The 18481-nt window shown below is 61.8% G+C and overlaps 2 protein-coding genes across 8 annotated transcripts; one reads left to right on the forward strand and one right to left on the reverse strand.

Annotated features, from left to right (window-relative positions):
• Positions 1 to 5390, forward strand: SMPD2 (sphingomyelin phosphodiesterase 2). 4 transcript variants are annotated; one of them, XM_034069670.1, is made up of 11 exons: positions 1 to 88; positions 911 to 1020; positions 1426 to 1522; positions 1640 to 1716; positions 2561 to 2654; positions 2744 to 2833; positions 3168 to 3250; positions 3462 to 3594; positions 3667 to 3771; positions 3846 to 4002; positions 4677 to 5390. In XM_034069670.1, the coding sequence occupies exons 2-11, from the start codon at positions 971 to 973 to the stop codon at positions 5015 to 5017; spliced, it is 1227 nt and encodes a 408-aa protein (XP_033925561.1). In that variant the 5' UTR covers positions 1 to 88; positions 911 to 970; the 3' UTR covers positions 5018 to 5390. The 4 variants fall into 4 exon arrangements, with proteins under 4 accessions (XP_033925561.1, XP_033925560.1, XP_005142223.2 ...); XM_034069669.1 differs by having other exon boundaries at positions 27 to 88; positions 947 to 1020; XM_005142166.4 differs by lacking the exon at positions 1 to 88 and adding an exon at positions 138 to 404.
• On the reverse strand, positions 5373 to 18350 carry MICAL1 (microtubule associated monooxygenase, calponin and LIM domain containing 1). Of its 4 annotated transcripts, none has more exons than XM_034069666.1 (26): positions 18056 to 18350; positions 14031 to 14201; positions 13707 to 13956; positions 12840 to 13047; positions 12629 to 12745; positions 12346 to 12441; positions 12111 to 12266; positions 11781 to 11881; positions 11279 to 11536; positions 10803 to 10918; positions 10596 to 10722; positions 10258 to 10330; positions 9635 to 9785; positions 9371 to 9558; positions 9160 to 9269; positions 9032 to 9082; positions 8870 to 8947; positions 8436 to 8604; positions 8268 to 8350; positions 7744 to 8188; positions 7570 to 7649; positions 7320 to 7418; positions 7128 to 7218; positions 6945 to 7044; positions 6782 to 6855; positions 5373 to 6695 (listed from the first exon to the last, which is right to left on the reverse strand). In XM_034069666.1, the coding sequence occupies exons 3-26, from the start codon at positions 13953 to 13955 to the stop codon at positions 6565 to 6567; spliced, it is 3351 nt and encodes a 1116-aa protein (XP_033925557.1). In that variant the 5' UTR covers position 13956; positions 14031 to 14201; positions 18056 to 18350; the 3' UTR covers positions 5373 to 6564. The 4 variants fall into 4 exon arrangements, with proteins under 4 accessions (XP_033925557.1, XP_030898793.2, XP_033925554.1 ...); XM_031042933.2 differs by having other exon boundaries at positions 7125 to 7218; positions 18056 to 18347; XM_034069663.1 differs by lacking the exon at positions 18056 to 18350 and adding an exon at positions 17373 to 17497 and having other exon boundaries at positions 7125 to 7218.
• Between the last annotated feature and the right edge of the window lie 131 nt (positions 18351 to 18481).

Consider the following 18481-nt stretch of genomic DNA (forward strand, 5'->3'; position numbering starts at 1 on the left):
TTCCCGTTCCGTTCCGTTCCGTTCCCGTTCCGCGCTGCCTGCCGGGACGCGTAGTCCCGCGGCCCCGCACCGCTGCCCCTCGCATCAGGTCTGCTCCCAGTCCGCTCCGCGCTCCCTCCGCTCCGCTCTTCCCCCGCTCCGCTCCGCCTGTTGCTCTGCTCCCGGCCCCGCTCCCGCTGCGGCTCCGCCTGTTGTTTTTCTCGGCCCCGCTCCGCCTGTTGTTGCTCTCGGCTCCGCTCCGCCTGTTGTTGCTCTCGGCCCCGCTCCGCCTGTTGTTGCTCTCGGCCCCGCTCCGCCTGTTGTTGCTTTCGGCCCCGCTCCGCCTGTTGCTCCGCAATCCCATCACCGTTCCGAGCGCTTCCGTCGGGAGCTGGGTGGGGGAAGCGTCTCCGGGGGTATTACCGGTAATAGCGGCTGGTACCGGTGTGGGGACGAGATGAGCCCCCCGGGGCCCGCCGGGGCAGGCAGAGCCCGGCTGCCCGCACCCGTCCCCCTGCAGCCCAGGGTTATTTTCCTGGGACTTCCAAGGGAGAAGCCCTGGGGCTGCTCCGGGAGCTGCAGGGTCCTCCAGGAGCTTGGGGTGTCCGAAAGTGTCCGTGGGCTCCCCGGGCGCGGGGGTGAGGGTTTGGGTGTCCTATTCCCGTGGCAAGCAGGTCCGCTTTGAAACTGGAGTTAAAGTTCCAGGGCTTGAGCCCTGAACCCCGTGCCTGACCCACCAGTGTCCTCGTCCGTGGGATGCAGGACTCATCTGTCTTGTCCAGGTGCACGGGTCCCTGTTTAAGGGCAGGTTGGGGTTTGGGATGGCCCTTGATTGTGGGAGAGGAGAGGATGGCCTGGGCCAGGCTGGAGCACCCTGGGTACTCCTTTGTCCCAGCCTGGCTCCCCAGATCTGACCTGTTCCCTGTGCCAGCTCCCCGGGGCTGTCACCCCAACCCCATCCCTACAGGACCCCCCTCTGCCCTGGAGAGCAATGGAGGGAGATTCCACCCTGCAGCTCCGTGTCTTCGACCTCAACTGCTGGTGAGTCCAGGGGCTCGCTGGGGTGGGGATGGGGACACCTGCTCTGCCAGAGGGGTCCCACCCCCTGTGTCCCCTTTGTTTCGGCCTCATGCTGCTCTCCCAGCCCTGTGCTTGTCAGGGTTGTGCTCCCATCCCCTCTGTGCATGATCCTCCCAAAATAATGCCCCCCATTCACCCCCAACCAGGGATGAGCTGCCTTGATTCTGCAGGCAAGAAAAGCTGTCCCCAGTCAGCCTCCTTGTATCCCTCTTGTCCCCATGGCCCCCAATGGCCCTTGCCCCCTCCCATCTCAGTCTGCCTCCTGCCCATTCCACTACTGGAGCCCTCGCTCCACCATTTCAGGCTCTGTCACCCACATCACCCCTGTGCCCCCCCCAAGCTGTGACCACCCCTTCTCTCCATCAGGGCCATCCGCTACCTGAGCAAACGGCGGCAGGAGCGTGTGCGGCTCATTGGGGATGTGCTGCGCCAGGAGCGCTTCGACCTGGTCCTGCTCCAGGAGGTGAGGGCAGCGTGAGCTGCATGTGCCTGTTGGCAGCCCCGAGCTGTGACGCGAGTTACACCCATTCTCAGCCTGAAATGAGTGTGCCCATTCTCAGCCCATCCTGCTGTTCTCCAGGTGTGGAGTGAGCAGGATTACAGTGACCTGAAGGTGAAGCTGGGAGGCTGCTACCCCTTCTCCCATTACTTCCGCAGGTGAGAGGGGCCAGGCTCAGGGCTGCCCATGGGGCTGTGGCACATCCTTGGTGTTTGCCACATGGAAACACCAGTGCAGGTGCTGTAGGTCACCTCTGTTGCCATGTGGAGAGTGGGGTGCTCACGGGAGCTCAGAGGGACCCTGGCATCTGATGAGCCCCTTGGCTTGGGGCTGGCAGGAGGGGGAGGGGGAGGCACCATATACTTGTGGTTAAGCCAACCATATACTGGGCTGCACCAAAACAAGTTTAACCATCAAGGCAAGGGATGTGATCCTGCCCCTCTGCTCTGCTCTCCTGCGACCCCACTTGAAGCACTGTGCGGTGCCAGTGTCCCCAGGACATGGAGCTGTTGGAGCAAGGACAGAGGAGGCCATGAGGATGCTCAGGGGCTGGAGCAGCTCCTGTATGGAGCCAGGCTGAGAACATTGGGGCTGTTCAGCCTGGAGAAGAGAAGCTGATGGAGACCTCAGAGCAGCTTCCAGTGTCTGAAGGGGGCTACAAGGATGCTGGAGAGGGGCTCTTCATCAGGGACTGCAGTGACAGGACAAGGGGTGACGGGTTCAGACTGAAAGAGGGGAAGTTCAGGTTGGATCTAAGGCAGAAGCTGTTCCCTGTGAGGGTGCTGAGGCGCTGGCACAGGGTGCCCAGAGAAGCTGTGGCTGCCCCATCCCTGGCAGTGCTCAAGGCCAGGTTGGACACAGGGGCTTGGAGCAGCTGCTCCAGTGGAAGGGGTCCCTGCCCGTGGCAGGGGTTGGAGCTGGAGGAGCTTTGAGGTCCCTTCAACCCAAACCACTCTGGGATTCTATATCTACATTTCTCACTGTGCATTTCCCCTCCTGCAGTGGGGTGATCGGCAGCGGCCTCTGCGTCTTCTCCAGGTTCACCATCCTGGACACCCTCCTCTACCAGTACTCACTGAATGGGTACCCCTACATGGTGAGTGGGGTGGGGGACATGTGGCATCACGGTTCCTGGCCCCATGGGGCCTCACCAGCCGCCAACATGTGCCCCTTCCCCTCTGGCAGCTCCAGCACGGGGACTGGTTCTGTGGCAAGTCCGTCGGCCTCGTCGTCATTAAGGTCTCTGGGATCACCCTCAATGTCTATGTCACCCATGTGAGTGCTCTGGGGAAGGACCTGGCACTGGGGGGACAATGGGGAAGAAGGGAATGAGTGGCTGCACCCCTCCTTTGCTGTCCCATTGCTTTAACCACTGCTTTGCACCATATCTCATGGGACTATGTACTGATGTAATGAAATACTGCTTTGGAGGGGGGGCAGAGACCCTGAGCATCTCAGGCTGTCCCCAGGGGGGTGAGATGAAGACAGAGGGGTTATCCAGACCCCAAAGGGACCATCTAGAGGGGCTGGGGGGGGTGTGCAGGGAGCCAAGGAACAGGGAAGTTGCCAGCATGGGGGTCACGGCCACTTTGCCCCCCACCCTCACCAGCTACATGCGGAATACTGCCGGGAGAAGGACGCCTACCTGCCCCACCGCCTGGTGCAGGCCTGGGAGCTGGCCCAGTTCATCCGGTGAGCAGCCGTGGGGTGTCCCAGTCCCACCGGGTTCCCCACTGCAGGTCCCCGGGGTGCGTGTGGTCACCCCTGCCCCTGGGGCTTGCACTGCAGAGAGCTTCCATTTGCACCAAGTCCCAGTCAGGAGTAAGGCTGGGGAGCGCTGGGGAGGGCCCCAGTCACCCCAGTCCGGTGTGGGGCAGGGGTTTAGCTGTCCCCATCCCCACAGACACACCTCAAAGGCAGCTGATGTGGTGCTGCTCGGGGGGGACCTGAACATGCACCCTGAGGACGTGGGCATCCGGCTGCTGCGGGGCTGGACGGGGCTGCAGGACGCCTTTGCTGAGGCCAAGCACTTTGAGGTGAGCAGCAGGGGGGAGCAGGGTCCTGGGGTGCACTGAGAACCCCCCACCCACCCAAGTGCTTCATCTCAGGGCTGTAAGGATGGCTGCACCCTCATCCCCAACAACTGCTTCACTGTCAAGACAGAGCTACTGCCCTTCCCGCTCGGCATTCGCATTGACTACATCCTCTACAAGGTAACGGGTCCCTTGGCCATGGGTTGGGAGTAGCAGGGTTGAAAGCATCATGACCCCCCTGTCACCGCACGCAGGCCACCTCCAGCTTCATGGTGAAGTGTGAAGAGCTGAAGACCACCACGGGGTCAGCTCCAGGCAGGGACATCCCCTTCTCAGACCATGAAGCTGTGATGGCAACGCTGCACATCAGGAGGCAGCGAGAGGCTGCGAGTGCCACCCTCAGCACAGCTGGTAAGGTGGGGGGTGCTGCCAGGGTCACCCATGTGCCTGGAACAGGGGCTGGTGGATGGGTTGATGGAGCTGGATGAAGTGGCCAGAGGAGGCCATGAGGATGCTCAGGGGCTGGAGCACCTCCTGTATGGAGCCAGGCTGAGAACATTGGGGCTGTTCAGCCTGGAGAAGAGAAGCTGATGGAGACCTCAGAGCAGCTTCCAGTGTCTGAAGGGGCTACAAGGATGCTGGAGAGGGGCTCTGCATCAGGGACTGCAGTGACAGGACAAGGGGTGATGGGTTCAGACTGAAACAGGGCAAGTTCAGGTTGGATCTAAGGCAGAAGCTGTTCCCTGGGAGGGTGCTGAGGCGCTGGCACAGGGTGCCCAGAGAAGCTGTGGCTGCCCCATCCCTGGCAGTGCTCAAGGCCAGGTTGGACACAGGGGCTTGGAGCAGCTGCTCCAGTGGAAGGGGTCCCTGCCCGTGGGAGGGTCCTTTCCAACCCAAATCAGTCTGGAATTCTATAATTTGAATGGAGTTTTGGAGGATTCTTACCCTTGCTTAGGGCATCCCTTGGGGTGCCTGCATGGGCAGGCACAGCAGAGCAGCAGGAGAAAAAGGGCTATTGGGGGAGGTAAAGGGCAATGGGGATATCGGGGGGTCTGACCTTGCTGAGCCACCGCTGTGCCCCGCAGTGCCGGCGCTGGTGGATGTGGTGACGGAGGCACGGACAGAGGTTGGCGTGGGGCTGCAGGCAGCGCAGCGGCAGCGCTACTCCACAGGCAGGCTGGCAGTGCTGGCACTGCTGCTGCTGCTGCTGCAGGCAGCGGCCGTGCTGGGCACACTGGCAGGGCTGGGTGGGCAGCCCTTCCCCAAGCTCTCCTTCTCCCTGCTGGCCTTCCTCGCCGTCGGCATCCTCCTCCTCGCCACCGGCCTCCACCTCTTCCACACCATCGAGGTGAAGATGCTGCAGGGCACCGAGGAGCAGATGCGGATGGCGCTGCGGGTGCTGCAGGAGCGGCCCAGTGATGGCTGAGTTGATGCCGTGGATGTCCCACCATGTCCCCACAGCCCCATCCTGGCCTCTTTCGGTCTCCTTTTCTAGCTAACATCTGATTTTAGGTGAGCAGCACCGTGGCCGGATCAGTGCACAGGTTCACAGCCGCCTCTCTGGGTGAAGTTAAGACTTTTGGGGCAGATCCATCACGTTGGCCCCATTGGAACCCGGGGGAGGCAGATTTTAACTGTTTTTTTAACACACCCTTTTTACCTGGAGGGACCTACCAGTGTGGCCAAGAGGCTCCAGAGCCTCAGCCTGGGCTGGCCTCAGGGCTCCTGGTGGAAGCTGGTGCTGCTCCAGCAACCAGATTGAACTCGGGTAGAAATAAAGGTGATGTTTTAGCCCTTGGTGCTGGGCTGGGGAGGCTTTATTCAAAGGAAGGGAGAGGTTGCAGCAGGGTTGAAGGGCTGGTGCAGACACAAGGTGGGCAGGAGGGTTTGGGGAGGCAGGATGAGGAATGGAGAGGGGGGTGTATGCTAACAGAGGAGCCCATGCCCAGGACCTCCATGCTCTGCCTCGCTGGTGCTTAAGCACTGTCTGGCTGTGGAGGCCACCCCACAACAACCGTGGCATTGCCAAGCAGGAGAAACCCCGAAGGGACAAGGACACAGGCCTCAGCCTCGTGCCACACAGCACTGGCCCTGGGCACAACCCCTCTGGGAGCTGCTGGACAAACAGCCCCTTCCCCAGCCCTGGGGCATCACGGCAGGGGGGTCTGACTGGTTTCCAGCAGTTGCTGGGGAGAGCATGGATGTAGCACTCAAAAGCAGCGATGCAGAGTGGTGGGGGCAGCCCAGTCTGTCCCTGGCTCCACTTGCAGAGCCACATGTCCCAGGAAGAGCTGGATATGCAGTGTGGGATGGATATCCTGCATTAGGATGCATGTCCTCAGTGTGGATGGATGCCCCAGGGTGTCTTCCAAGGGCTACTTCTGACACTGCCTCTCCACATTTGGCATCTGCACTGTGACCTCCCTGTTGTGGCCATGGTCACATCTTCGGTGCCCAGAGCTGGATGGGTTGTGGTGAGCCACCTTTGTCCCACCAAGAACGTGTCCTGAGGCAGGCTCAGCTCGAGCACGAGGGGCAATGCTGACAGAACGCTTCCCATGCCCCAGCCAAACCTCTGGGCAGCATCCTCTGGAAGAGGTGATGGCTGCAGGACCTCCTGCACTGACTGAGACCCTTCCAAGCGTGGAGTCTTCCTCCTGTAGCAAACCCCAGGCAGAGCTGCCACAGTCCCTGTGTCCTGTAGCCTCCTGCAGGTCTTGTTCTCAAGCAAGCTCAAGGCAAAGGCAATCCAGCCAAGCGTGGGGAAACCCTCTCTGCACCCCAAAGCCAGGGTGCTCCCTGGTGTCTCCCTGCACAGGTATCCACCAATGGGTCCAGCCTCTCCATGGCAGCTTTGGCAAGCAGGGAGCTGGATTCACCACAGCACCTCAGGCATGAGGTGATGCTCAGCCAGGCTGGGGGGACCCCTCTTGTCCCCCCCAGAGGAACCGGTGTGCCTTGAGGCCACCTGAATCAGGGCTGCAGCTCACTGAGCCGCTTCTCCTCCTGGATCTGGATGAGGACATTGCGCTTGTTCACCACCTCCAGCAGCTGCACCAGGATCTCCTGCTCGGCTGCACGATCCTCAGGTGTCTTCAGGGATTCTATAGGAGCAGGAGGCTGGAGCAGGGCCAGGGGGGCACAGCCCCATCCTGCTCCTGCCACCAGGCACAGGAACCCCAGAACTCACCCTCCTTGTTCATGTAGCCCCGGAGCTTCTGGTCCAGCTGGCACTGCTGCTCCTCCAGCTTCAGCTCCTGCACCCTGCGGGGAGGGAAGGGGGATGCTGGGCTCAGGGGCTGGGGAAGCTGAGCCCCAAAAGCCAACCCGGGAGCATCCCCCCTGAGCCTTACGCAATCATGAGGTCTGACTCCTCAGACATCAGGCTGTTCTTCTTCTGGACCAGGTACAGCAGCTGGTTCATCCATTGTGTCTTCTGGTCGGCCGGGGTGCCTGTGGGGCAGGGGGGTTGTGAGTGGGGTGCAGAGCCCCTCGTTATGGTGATCATGGTGCCCCATCCACCCGGGCTTTACCACCCTCATCCCGGAGTAGCTTCTCGAGCTTGATGCCCTTCTGCTCCAGCTCCCGGAATGTCACCTCGATCTCCTCCAGCCGCCTCTGGATGGCCTGCAAAGGGAGGGCAGTGATCACCCATGGGCTGGCACCTCCTGCAGTGGGATGGAGGGGATGGGGACACAGCTCTGCCCCATAGATCCCCATGGGGCTACCTGGGCTTTGCAGAACCGCTTCATCTGGGCTTCCCTGCCCCGGCGGGTCAGGGTGCGCTTCCAGGTGGGGTATTTCTCCTCTTCCCCCAGGTCCAGGCCCTGTGAGGGACGGTGGCATGGGCAGGGGCTCAGTCGTTGCCCCAGCAGCCGTGTCAGAGCCTGACCCAATGGCTCTGTGAGAGGAGATGCCAGCAGAGCCCCAGCGCTGCCCGGGCTGGTGCAGCCACTGCTATTAAGAAAAAGCACTCACCAACTCTGCCCTGATGCCAAGGTTTGTGCCTTCCTCCTCCTCCTCCTCCTCTTCCTCCTCACTGTCACTCTCCTCCAAAGCTACCCCAAGAAAAGAACCGTTTTGGACCATTTTGGAGTAGTGGAGGGACCCAGAGCCCTAATCAGACAGAGGCTCCAGCTTGTAGCCACCTACCTTCCTCCATGGCCATTTCCTCCTCCTCCTCCTCCTCTTCCTCCCAGGCCTGTCCTGGCCACTGGGCAGGGAGGGCCTCAGGTGCTGCTTGGAGCCGCAGACGAGCTGGCTTTGGTGGTGGCTCAGGCTCTGCTTCACTGGTGAGGTTCAGTGTGGACAGCTTGAGCTTCTCCAGTGGGGTGAGGACGATCTTCCTCCTGCTGCCACCCTCCTCACCCTCCTCTGCCACACGTCTGGGCTCTGCACTGGGACCCTCATCCTCTTTCGTATCCTGCTTGGGCTGTGCCAGCAGCTCCTCCTGCTCCTCCATGTCACCATCACCCGCAGCATCCTCCACCGCCCCTAGCTGTGGTTCTGCTGGTGGGGGCTGCAGGGGACCTGGTGGTACACCATCCTTGGGGGACACACATGGGCTCGCAGCATCTGAGGGCACGCAAGCAGCATCCTATGGCAGAGGGGTTATGCAGCACAAGAGCATCCCCCTCCACCTTCCCCCTTTTCCATGGGGATTTACAGCACCTTACCCCATCGGGCAGCACGGGGGGCTCATCCTGGGCCGGATCCATTCCGGTTGGATTGGGGTAGTGAAGTGAGCAGTAAAAGTGACCTGGAGGGGGGAACCCCAAACCCACACCATGACCTGTCTGGTGCAGAAGCCTCCCCCTGCGCACCCCCTCTCCGCCGCCCCTCACCGTGCCGCTCATCGCAGGCGTAGTCTCCCAGCCGCAGGGTGGCCCCGCACTGGCGGCACTGGAAGCAGCCGCGGTGGAAGAAGCGTCCCTCGGCACTGGCTCTCTCCACGATGTAGACGCGGCGGCCGCAGAAGTAGCACTCGTCGCTGCTGTCCCCACGGGCAGCCGGCTGCGGGCACACAGCGCAGGCTCGGGGGGTGCCGGCAGCCGGGGGGGGTCTGGGGGGGGTGCTCAGGTTTGCTGGCACCAGCAAGGGAGTGGCACAGTCCTGGCTCTGGAAAACCAGTTGGGTCAGGAAGCAGGCAGGGAGGAGCCGGGAGCATGTGGGAGTTGCTTGCACAGCTCCGGTCCCAACCCTTGGCTCAGCCCCATCGGTGCCCCCCCGGAGCACACACTCAACCTAAAGCTGGATCCCCCTACCCACAAGGACCAACCTGCCCTGGGTCCATGGTGGCAGTTTGTGGTGGCTCATGGGCATCATCCAGCATGTCTCCATCCAGCCTTGTGTCCACCTAGGAGCAACCCAAGGGGGGGTCAGCCTCACACTGCTCCCCATGACCACTGCACCCCGGCACAGCATCCCTCTGCTGACCCACCTCCGCATCCCTGCGGCTCCTCTTGGCCTCGGCATCTTTCTGGGCACTGTCCTGCAAAGGGGATAGGTAGGATGGGGAAGGGGGCATGGATTTGGGGTGTCACGAGGGTGCGGATGGGGATCCCTCACCTGGGCACGCTTGTGTGTCAGGCTCCGGCTCTTCTGCTGCTTGCTGAGGAAGAGGATGGCTCCTCGCGTACCAAGTGGAAACAGCGACTTCTTGGTGACCTCCTCTGCCTCTGCAGAGGGGACACAGCCATGGGAGCCACCTTACAAAGCAGGGGCACCAAGGCTGCCCCGTGGGGCATCAGGACAGGATAAATCACCCCAAAATTCACACCTGATGAGGTCTTGAAAGCTTCATAGAACTGGCTGAGGTAGGTGATGAGCCCCAGGCGGTCGGGCTCTGCCATGGTGGCCATCTCAATGCTGGAGAGGACAGGCTGGATGCCCAGCTCCTGTTCTGCCACATCCAGCATCATCTGGTGTGTCTGGATGGGATCCTGGGGGTCCACAGACTCAAAGTGCCTGCAGGGAGACACGGGTGGCATCAGGGTGTGCTCTGCAGGTTGGGGGGTACCCGGAGGGGGTCCCAGGCACTCACACCAGGTCGGGGCGGAAGCGGTGGATGAGGGCACAGAGGGCCAAGCCGCTGGTCCAGGACGTGGTGAAGTCGTTCACCTCCACACCACGGTACCCGGCTGTGCTGGCCTGGCACCAGCTCAGCAGGTCTTCATAGGCTCCTCTGGAGACCACTGGGGAGGCAGCACATGTATCCCCACCCCAAAGAGGCAGGGGACACCCCATCCCGCTCCGCAATCCAGCATCAGGGCTTTAGTGGGGAAGGGGTCCCATGGGAGTGACACAAGATGCCCCTCATGCAACACCACCACCGCCCCCCCCCAAAGTTCAATAAATGGTTGATAAAGCATCTGTCAGTATTTCCTAGCTCAACATCAGTGCAGGCCAGAAGGAGACAACAGCCTCCCCCTGAACAGCAGCTGTGGCTGTGTCCCCACAGGGGACACGAGCAGGGGGAATGGAAACCAGCAGTGCCGCTGGGATGGAAATGCAGCTGGTGCTGGGAGGAGCGTGGTAGGCAAAGGACACGAGCCAGGGAAAAGGATGGGGAGGAAAATCAGGACAGGAGCTGCTCTGGCTTGGGCTGCTGGGAGGAATGGGGGGTCCTGGCGCTGGGGGGGCCAGGGCAGGACCGGCTGCTCCTACCAGTGCTGAGTCTGTTGTCACTCTTCCTCTTGTGGTCCACCTCCACTGTGCCCACGAGGTAGAGGTCCTGGACCTGCAGAAGGGGACACGCCAGGGGTGGGTCAGTACCTGCACAGAGCCAGTGGCACCTTGCAGAGAGCTGAGCCCAGCAAGGGGACACCTGAACCCCCCAACCTCCCCAGAACCACCTGCATCCAGTGTGCAACGTGTTAAATACACTGGGAACCAACACCTTCAGCTTCATACCCTCCTGGGACAGACCATGCAAGTTGGTGTCACCCTGACCACTGGGGAGGATGGGCTGGTGGCTGCCCCATGGCAGGACCTGGGCTGGGTACCTGGTTGGCTTTGATGGCCTTCAGGTTGATGTTGGGGTAGCGCGTGGCTGGGTCGATGCTGTACTGGCTGATGTTCTTGTTGGTGTTGTCCGGGGAGGTCTGGGACAGGTGCTGGTAGATGCTCTCCCTGGGTGGAAGGGGCAGGGCTGGGGTCAATGCTCATCCCCACCCGCTCCGAGCCCAGCCCAACAGCACAGGGACATTCACCTCTCAGCCAGCACCTCCAGTGGGGGGGTCCCTGCCGCCCAGCGCCGCACCATCCACGCCGCATCGAAGGCAGCGAGGAAGCCCCGGGCCACACCGGTGCCCAGGGGCCAGAAAGGCTGTGAAGGGAAAGGCAGAGATGGAGCTGGAGCAGCACAGGGGGCTGGGATGGATGGGAAGAGGCTGGGAGCTGCTGGGCTTGGCCAGGGATGGAAGCAGGGAGAGGAGGCAGGACACACAGTGAGGATGGTGTCCGAGTCCTCCCCAGCCAGTACGGCTGCGTTTGAGAGGAGTTGGGCTGCTCCTCCACCCTGAACCCATCCCAGATCCCTGGTGGGGCCAGGGAAGGTGTAACCCCACCAGAGCATCCTGATACTGGGACATGGGGATGGGCAGATGGGGCAAGAAGTGTTTAGGAATGGGGAATGTATCACAACCAACACATCTTGAGGGACGCGGTGCTGCAAGGGGACCCTCACCTCCACCAAGCAGTCGCCCACCAGCCCAAGGAGCAGGCGGGCCCCGTTGTGCTCCCGCACCAGCGCCGCGTTCTCCGAGCGTGTCATGCAGGTGAAGTCAAACATGTCAACATCCGGCAGGCCCCGGTGGTTGAGGGCAAACTCCAGCTGGGGAAGGCGGTAGTTGGTGGAGAAGTTGGCAGCTTCTTTGGCGTAGCTGAGGAGGGCGTCCCGGTCCACGTTCTCCGGGGAGAGGAGGCTCTCGATGTCTGCTTTGTCCTGCGAGGATGGGGTGAAGCTGTCTGGGGCATGGGAGGTGGTGTCTGCCCCCCAGCCTGGGTGCAGCCTGCTCTAGGGTGAGGCTGTGCCACTGGGCTGGGGCTGTGAACCTTTCAGAAGGATCCTTCCCCTGGCACAGGCTGCCAAAGCCCTCAGCATCCCAGGGGTGCGTGGACAAAGCAGCACCCATGATCTGTATCCTAGCCTCCTATGGGATGCCAGGGCTGGATGCTGCCTTTCTCACCTGGAGGATGACCCCCTTCTTGAGCAGGCTCTGTTTCTTGGCCGTCATGACGAAATAGTGAGTGTCATCCTTGTAGTAGACAATATTTTCCAGATCAATGCCTGGGAATAGGGAAGGACCTTTGCTGAGCTATGGGACAGAGCCACAGGGAGCCCCCACACTGGGCTCAGCCACCAAATGCCCCCTGCTATGAAGTACCATGTGGGGACTTGCATGCAGGGGACATAGAAGCACAGAATGAACCTTTAAACATCCCGGGGCTGAGCCTCCAGTTGCACCAGGAGGGGACATGGACCCCGGCACCCCCATGCCAGGGCTGTGTCCACCGACCTGTTTTGTTGTAGAGGTTTTGGAAGAACTTCTGGTTGTAGATTCTGGCCACGCCGCTGATCTCGGCCACCTCCACCTCAGCCCGGCTGTGGCGGTTGATGAAGTTGGTGGTGATGCCGATGGCCAGCTTGCCCCTCATCTCCTTCCGCTTGAAGCCTGCGGGACAGGATGGGTGTGAGCCCCGACCTGAGCCCCCTGTACCAACCCCATGGGTGCAGGGACCCCCTCCTGTCACCTTCAGGGACAAATTTGCCTCCACCCGCTGAGATGAGGACGTCGAACTCGTAGTGGCTGAGGGGAGAGGAGCTGGGCTGCAGCAGAGCACACCAGCCTGTGGGGAGAGCGGGCGTCACAAGGGTGCTGGTCTCAACTGGGACATGCTCCAGTGCAGGGGGACACGGCTGCACCTCATCCCCCTGCAAAAAGGCACGTCCTGGACCAGCAGAGGGCTGGGGGGGCTCAGAGCAGCCACCCACATCCCTGTCCTTGTCCCCAGAGATGCCACAGTGATACCTTACCCTGTCCACCCGCTTTGCCCTCGGGGGGGATGAGCCCATTGAACTGCACGTTGATGTGCACCTCCACCCCCAGGAGCAGAGCCACCTTCAGCAGGATCAGCTGCAGCTGCCGGATACCTGGGATGGGAGCAGGGACACTCAGGGCTGCACCTGTGGTCCTTGTGGGGACAATGGGGAGCTCTGAGGGTGCAGAGCTTGGGCAAAGACTCACTGATGTGGTCCAGTGTGCCGGTGCAGAAGTGTCCATAGAACTTCTTGGCGCCCAGCGCCCTGAGGTCATGGATGGTGAAGGGCCAGAGGTGCAGGACGTTGTTGCGGGAGAAGGAATCCCTCTTCTCCAGCAGCACCACATGGGCACCCAGCAGCGCCAGCTCGATGGCCACCCGCAGCCCACAGGGGCCGGCCCCCACCACCAGGCACTGCCAAAGGGATGGGTGGTGTAAGGGGACGGGCACCCCACAGAGAGCAGGAGCATGGCAGCATCTCCCTCCTTCCCCAGGCCAGGATCTGGCTCTCTCAGCTAGTCCCCTTGTCCCCTGGGCTGCATGCACTGCTTCTCCCTTCAAAATGGGGGTCCTGTGGGGAGCCCCTCGCTTCTCTGGCTGCCTGAAGCTTGCTGTTACCCAGGGCAGCAATTCAAAGTGCTCAGGGAGATAAAGCACAGCCCAGAATAGGGAGGTCTCAAACCAGGACCCAGGATCGATCTCCTGCATAAGGCTGGGGGATGATGGGGCACCAGCACTGGGGACAAAAGCTATCAGCTGTTGGACACAAATAGGGTGCCCCAGCCCCAGGGAAGCTCCTGTCCTCCAAAAAGGGCTTGGTAGGTCCCTTTGCAGCCTCCCATGAGGTGTCCCCAGTGAGCAGGAAGGACGCTGTTGGCTGGGTGGCACTGAGGTGACATCACTCCGTGGAGAGAGGAGTGGTGCTAATTAACACCCTGTGCCATTAAACCCCATCAACCCCATCCTGCATCCTCCTGGGGTGGGGGCCAGGGTGTCCCAAGTGATGCTCTCACCCTGATGACAAGGACACAGAGAAGGAGGGACCCAAACCCCGCACCCCACATGCCAGGTACCTTGGTGCTGGCACAAGCTGTGCCCTGGTCATAGTCCTTGTGCCCAGCTTTCTTATCCAGCTTGCTCCACAGGGCCTTGGCACTCCAGTAGTTGAGGGCAGCCTTGAGGCCATGGTAGAGCTGCAGCCCTCTGCCCTGCAGCCCCAGCTCCCGGCACAGCTCCTCAAAGCAGCCCAGCACCTCCCGGCACTCCCCGGCACGCAGGAACCGCTCGAAGATGCCATGGGCCGGGTTGGCCGGAGCGTCCATCCTAGTGAGGCACAGCAGAGGTAAGCAGGGAGGGGACCCTCCCTGACCCCCCTCCAACCCATCCAAGCCCCATACCTGGTGCCCGGGTGTGAGGTGTCCTACCCGGGGGTGCTCTGGGGCGGCTCTTCCCGGCAGCGAGGGTTGAAGTCTCCCCTGGGTGCTGCACCCACGGTGCCAGCCTGGGCACTGACGTCAGGGCAGGGACGGCTGCGGTGGCAGCGAGCGGCTTCCTCCGTACAGCGGTGCCTGCAGCAGAGCGAGGTGCTATGGAACAAACCCACCGCTTCCTTCCTCTTCACCTTCAGCCTCACCAGAGAGCTGGGGCCTGGGTGCAGGGGCAAATCAAACACAGCCCTGGGGGGCAGGATTGGACCCATCCCACCAGCCTGGCTTTTGCAACCGGAGCGGGGTGACTTTTCCCCCTATCTCTGCCTCTGCCACCCCTGGAGCAGATGAGCACAGAGGAAGTACCAGTGGGGAAACCCCAGAACCCAAACAGCGTATGAACTGCTGCCAGGAAACCTGCACAAGGAGTGCGGTGCACTCCCCATAGGTACCCCAAACACCTGCACTTCTGGCATCTCTCCTGGGACCAGCACTCCTTGCATCCCTATCCCACTCCTGGTATTGTCACCCTCTATTGCCACCCTCTATTTGCCCCCCCAAGCACAAAGCACAAAGCTTTGCCAAACCCTTGTTGCCAAGCCCCAGGGCTGGGAAAGCCTCCCCCAGCCCCACAGATCTGCAGCACTGCCAAGGAGGAACTGGTGAAAGCCTTGGGAAGCCGGAACACTCCCACCTTTGAACCATCGCTCTTTGCCCTCTCCTGCTGGTGTTACTGGCAGGCATGGGGTGGCACCCTGAAGGATGCCAGAGGGGGAATGAGGCAGCATCTGAGCACAGCTGCCCTCGGTGGGGTGGGGGCATGGAGGGGTTTAAGCCTGGGCTTAAATTTAGGCTGGAAAGGCCACATTCTAGGCGGGTTTCAGGTTTGGTCTCACTCCAGCAGCTTCCCTGCGCCTGCAGGCACTTTGCAAAGCACTTGTGCAGGTCACCTTCCCTCACAGGCAGGAAATCCGGGCACTTTAACCTCTTCCTTCCTGGGCAGACACACGGACCAAGCATCCAGGCAGGACGGAGAGGGAGCACCCTCTGCTCGGCCCCAGACCAGCAGCATGGGCACTGAGGACACAGCAAGGCAGTGAGATCCGGACCCAGATCCCTCCTCTTTCCCCAGTGCTCCAGCCCTTCTGGCCACACCAGCGGCACAGACTGAGCCTGGGGAAACTGAGGCAGCGCTGCAAACCTCACCCACCCCACGGCCTCAGTTCCCACTGGGGATGCCGGGGGCAGCACACTTCCCAAGGGAAGCTTTCCAGCCCCGGCGCTGGGGAGGGAAGCTCGGAGGAGGCAGAACAACACTCCCTGTGTTACACCAAGGTTCCTACGGAAACAATGCTTGTGCTGGCACACATCCCCTTTAGTAGGCTCAACCCCCAGGGACTGTCAGCAAGGACAGAACCCCAGACCCCCCCAAACCCCGGATACTCAGTTCCTGCAGGATTGGTGCAAATAAGCAGCTTTCAACCCCCAAAGGCCAGGGATGGTGCTGAGCCAGGCTGCCTCCAGCACTGTTCTCCCTATGGATACCTTCAAGGCCAGGGATGGTGCTGAGCCAGGCTGCCTCCAGCACTGTTCTCCCTATGGATACCTTCAAGGCCAGGGATGGTGCTGAGCCAGGCTGCCTCCAGCACTGTTCTCCCTATGGATACCTTCAAGGCCAGGGATGGTGCTGAGCCAGGCTGCCTCCAGCACTGTTCTCCCCATGGATACCTTCTGCATTTCTTCCCTTAAAACTGCTCCTGGAAGCTGGAGGGAGGAGCTGGGGGGGGGGGGGGGGGGGGGGGGAATTGAGCCAGCCCTGACTCAGCTCATATTGGCTCTGGTGGGGACATCACCCAGGAATGACACATGTGGAGCATCCCTGGAGCAGGGACATCCCATCCTGCTTTGTAGGTCGGGGTCTCCCCTGTGTCCTTGCATGAAGAGAAGCAGTAGCCCCTCAGGAGATGGCCAGGACGGGATGCACTGGGGGTGCTGGGCTGCAGGCGAGCTCATGTGTCTTCCAGGCACATGGCAATGGGGTGGGGAAGGACACAGCTCCATACGGAGCTAATGAAAGCTGGGAGGATTTCCAACCCCAGCTGAGCCTCTGGGAGCTGGCTCCCAGCATGGACTGGGCTGCTCTGGGTTTGGGATCCAGCCCCTGGATGCCTGCTGAGCCGGGCCGGACCCTGGGAAGAACTTCCAGCAATCTCGGGGAGGGTCCTAAGGCCTCCAGGTCTTGAAGGGAAAATCCCTGTGAATCCTCCAGTTTGAACCAGGGATGTGGGTGCATGGGCAGAGCCCCCCAGCACGGAGCTCTGGGGAGAGGAGTGGAGGAGAGGGGACAAAGCAGGCACCAGCAGGGCAGAGCCTGGCAGCTGGGTCCCGGTGGTGCAGCCAGCAGCAGAAGTGAGCACTTCTTGGGGCATTTTGGTGTTCCCTTTGCAGGGGATTCACAAGCCACAGTTCAGCCACAGCCCAAGGAGAGACAGAGACAACACCTGGGGGATGCATAAACTTGCCCACCACCGGCCCCATGGAGGGAGCTGCCTCTTGGAGATGAATTTCAGCACAAGAAGTCTGCCCAGGGCCAGGCTTTGCATCCCACATCTTTGTCCTCCTCCTGCTTCTCCTTCATCCCCAGCCCCTGTTGTCCCTGTGGGGTCTCAGGGTAGGTACCATGGATTTGGCTACCCAAATGTACTGGAGTCTTCATCCACCCCAGGCACAGGACTGTGTCCCCCAGGCTCAGCCCTGGGATGGGACCAGTCCCAAACCCCCTCTTAGGACTCAATCCTGAGGCCCTTGGAGCATCCCTCCAAGGGGTGGGATGTGGGAGAAGTGCTCAGCAAAACTCTTCCCGCTCCATCCTACTCAGCACTGGGAGCAATGGCAGTACTGGGGATGGAGACAAGGAGGAAGAGTGGGGCTGCTCTCTTTTCCTTTTGTCCGGGGGTGAGAAGCAGCGAGAATGCAGCGGGGGGACCGCCGGAAGAGACTCTGGGGATGGGGCAGCGAAGACAAAGCACTTCCTCCCCCCCGCCAGAGAGCATCCCGGCTCCGCATCCCGAGCATCCCACAGGACACGGGCACTGAGGGGCTGAGCATTTCCCTCGTGTTCCCCCCCAACCAGCACGCCAAAATCACCCCTTGGTTTTGGCAACCCCCATCCTCAGCCGAGCCCCGCAGGCGGCAGGGACCGGCCGGTGGGATGCTGCCCGCATCCGAGCGGGGGGACACGGGGATGGGGAGACAGCAGAGCCCCGACACCCCCACGCAGGGATGCTCTGCCCATCGCAGCTCCTCACTCACCTCCAGAGCCTGCCGGAAAGGGAAACTGAGGCACAGCCCGGGGGAAGCGCTCGGGGCTGCTTGCAGCGGCAGAAGAAAGCAGGAAACGGGCTCCGGCTCCGCAAGCGGCTGCGGGCTGGGCTGGGCTGGGCTGGCCCGGCCCTCCCCTCCTCTTCCTCTTCTTCCCTCCCCTTTTCCCACCCTATCTCCCCCCGCCGGGGGGCCGTGGGGACCCGGCTGCTGCAGCGCGGTGCTGGGACCTGGGGTGCTCCGGCTTCGTGCTGCTGCAATTGGGGTACCACAGAGCCGGAGGCTGAGCCCACATCACCCCCCCACCCCCGCGAGTGGTCCCCAAGCTGCACTGGGAGGTTTGGAGCAGCTGGATGAGGAGATGCACAGCACAATCCCTGCCCTTTTGGTTGTTTGGGGGGGTCTTTTTGCGAGTTTTAGGGTGAGACACCAGAGTTTCATAAAGGAAATACAAAGATTCAGGCAAGCAAACCAAACCGCTTCACTTTCCGCCCGGGCTCTGTGCTCTACTTCCCCCCCCAGCCAAAAATAGAGACCAGGAGGGAGCTGTGGTACAGGGGGGAGCCACTCGGTGACAGCCCCGCACCCCAATCAGCGGCCAGAACCACCACAGCCCCCGGGGGAAACCTTTGGGGTGTTGGGAGGTGGGAATGGTCCCTGTAGGGTGAAGGTACCTTGGGCAGAGGATGGAGCCGCTGCAGTCACCGAAGGTCGCTCCTGGCCTGGTGCTTTGGGGTGGTTTTGGGTGCCGGTGTCCTCAGGGTGCTGCTGGACACTGGGCTCCGGTGACACACGGGGACAACCTGCACGAGGCTGGGATGGTGACTCAAGGGCACGGGGCGGGGGTTATGTCGCCGTGAGTCACCCATGGCCAGTGGGGACACCGAGCCCAGCACCTCCATCCCTCCTTCCCATGGCCCCTCGGGGGTCCTGGTGCAGAACCAGCCCCATACTCCTCCCCCAGCTCGGGAGGGCCGTTCCGAGCCCACCAGCTCCCTGCAGAGCTGCTGGATGCGGGCACCACGGAGCCCATCCGTGCTCCGGAGCAGAAAGAGGCCGGGGCGGACGCGGAAACGGGGCGGACGCGTCAAACCCGGCGG

Source organism: Melopsittacus undulatus, chromosome 16 (genome assembly GCF_012275295.1).
Source record: "Melopsittacus undulatus isolate bMelUnd1 chromosome 16, bMelUnd1.mat.Z, whole genome shotgun sequence".
NCBI lineage: Eukaryota > Metazoa > Chordata > Aves > Psittaciformes > Psittaculidae > Melopsittacus > Melopsittacus undulatus.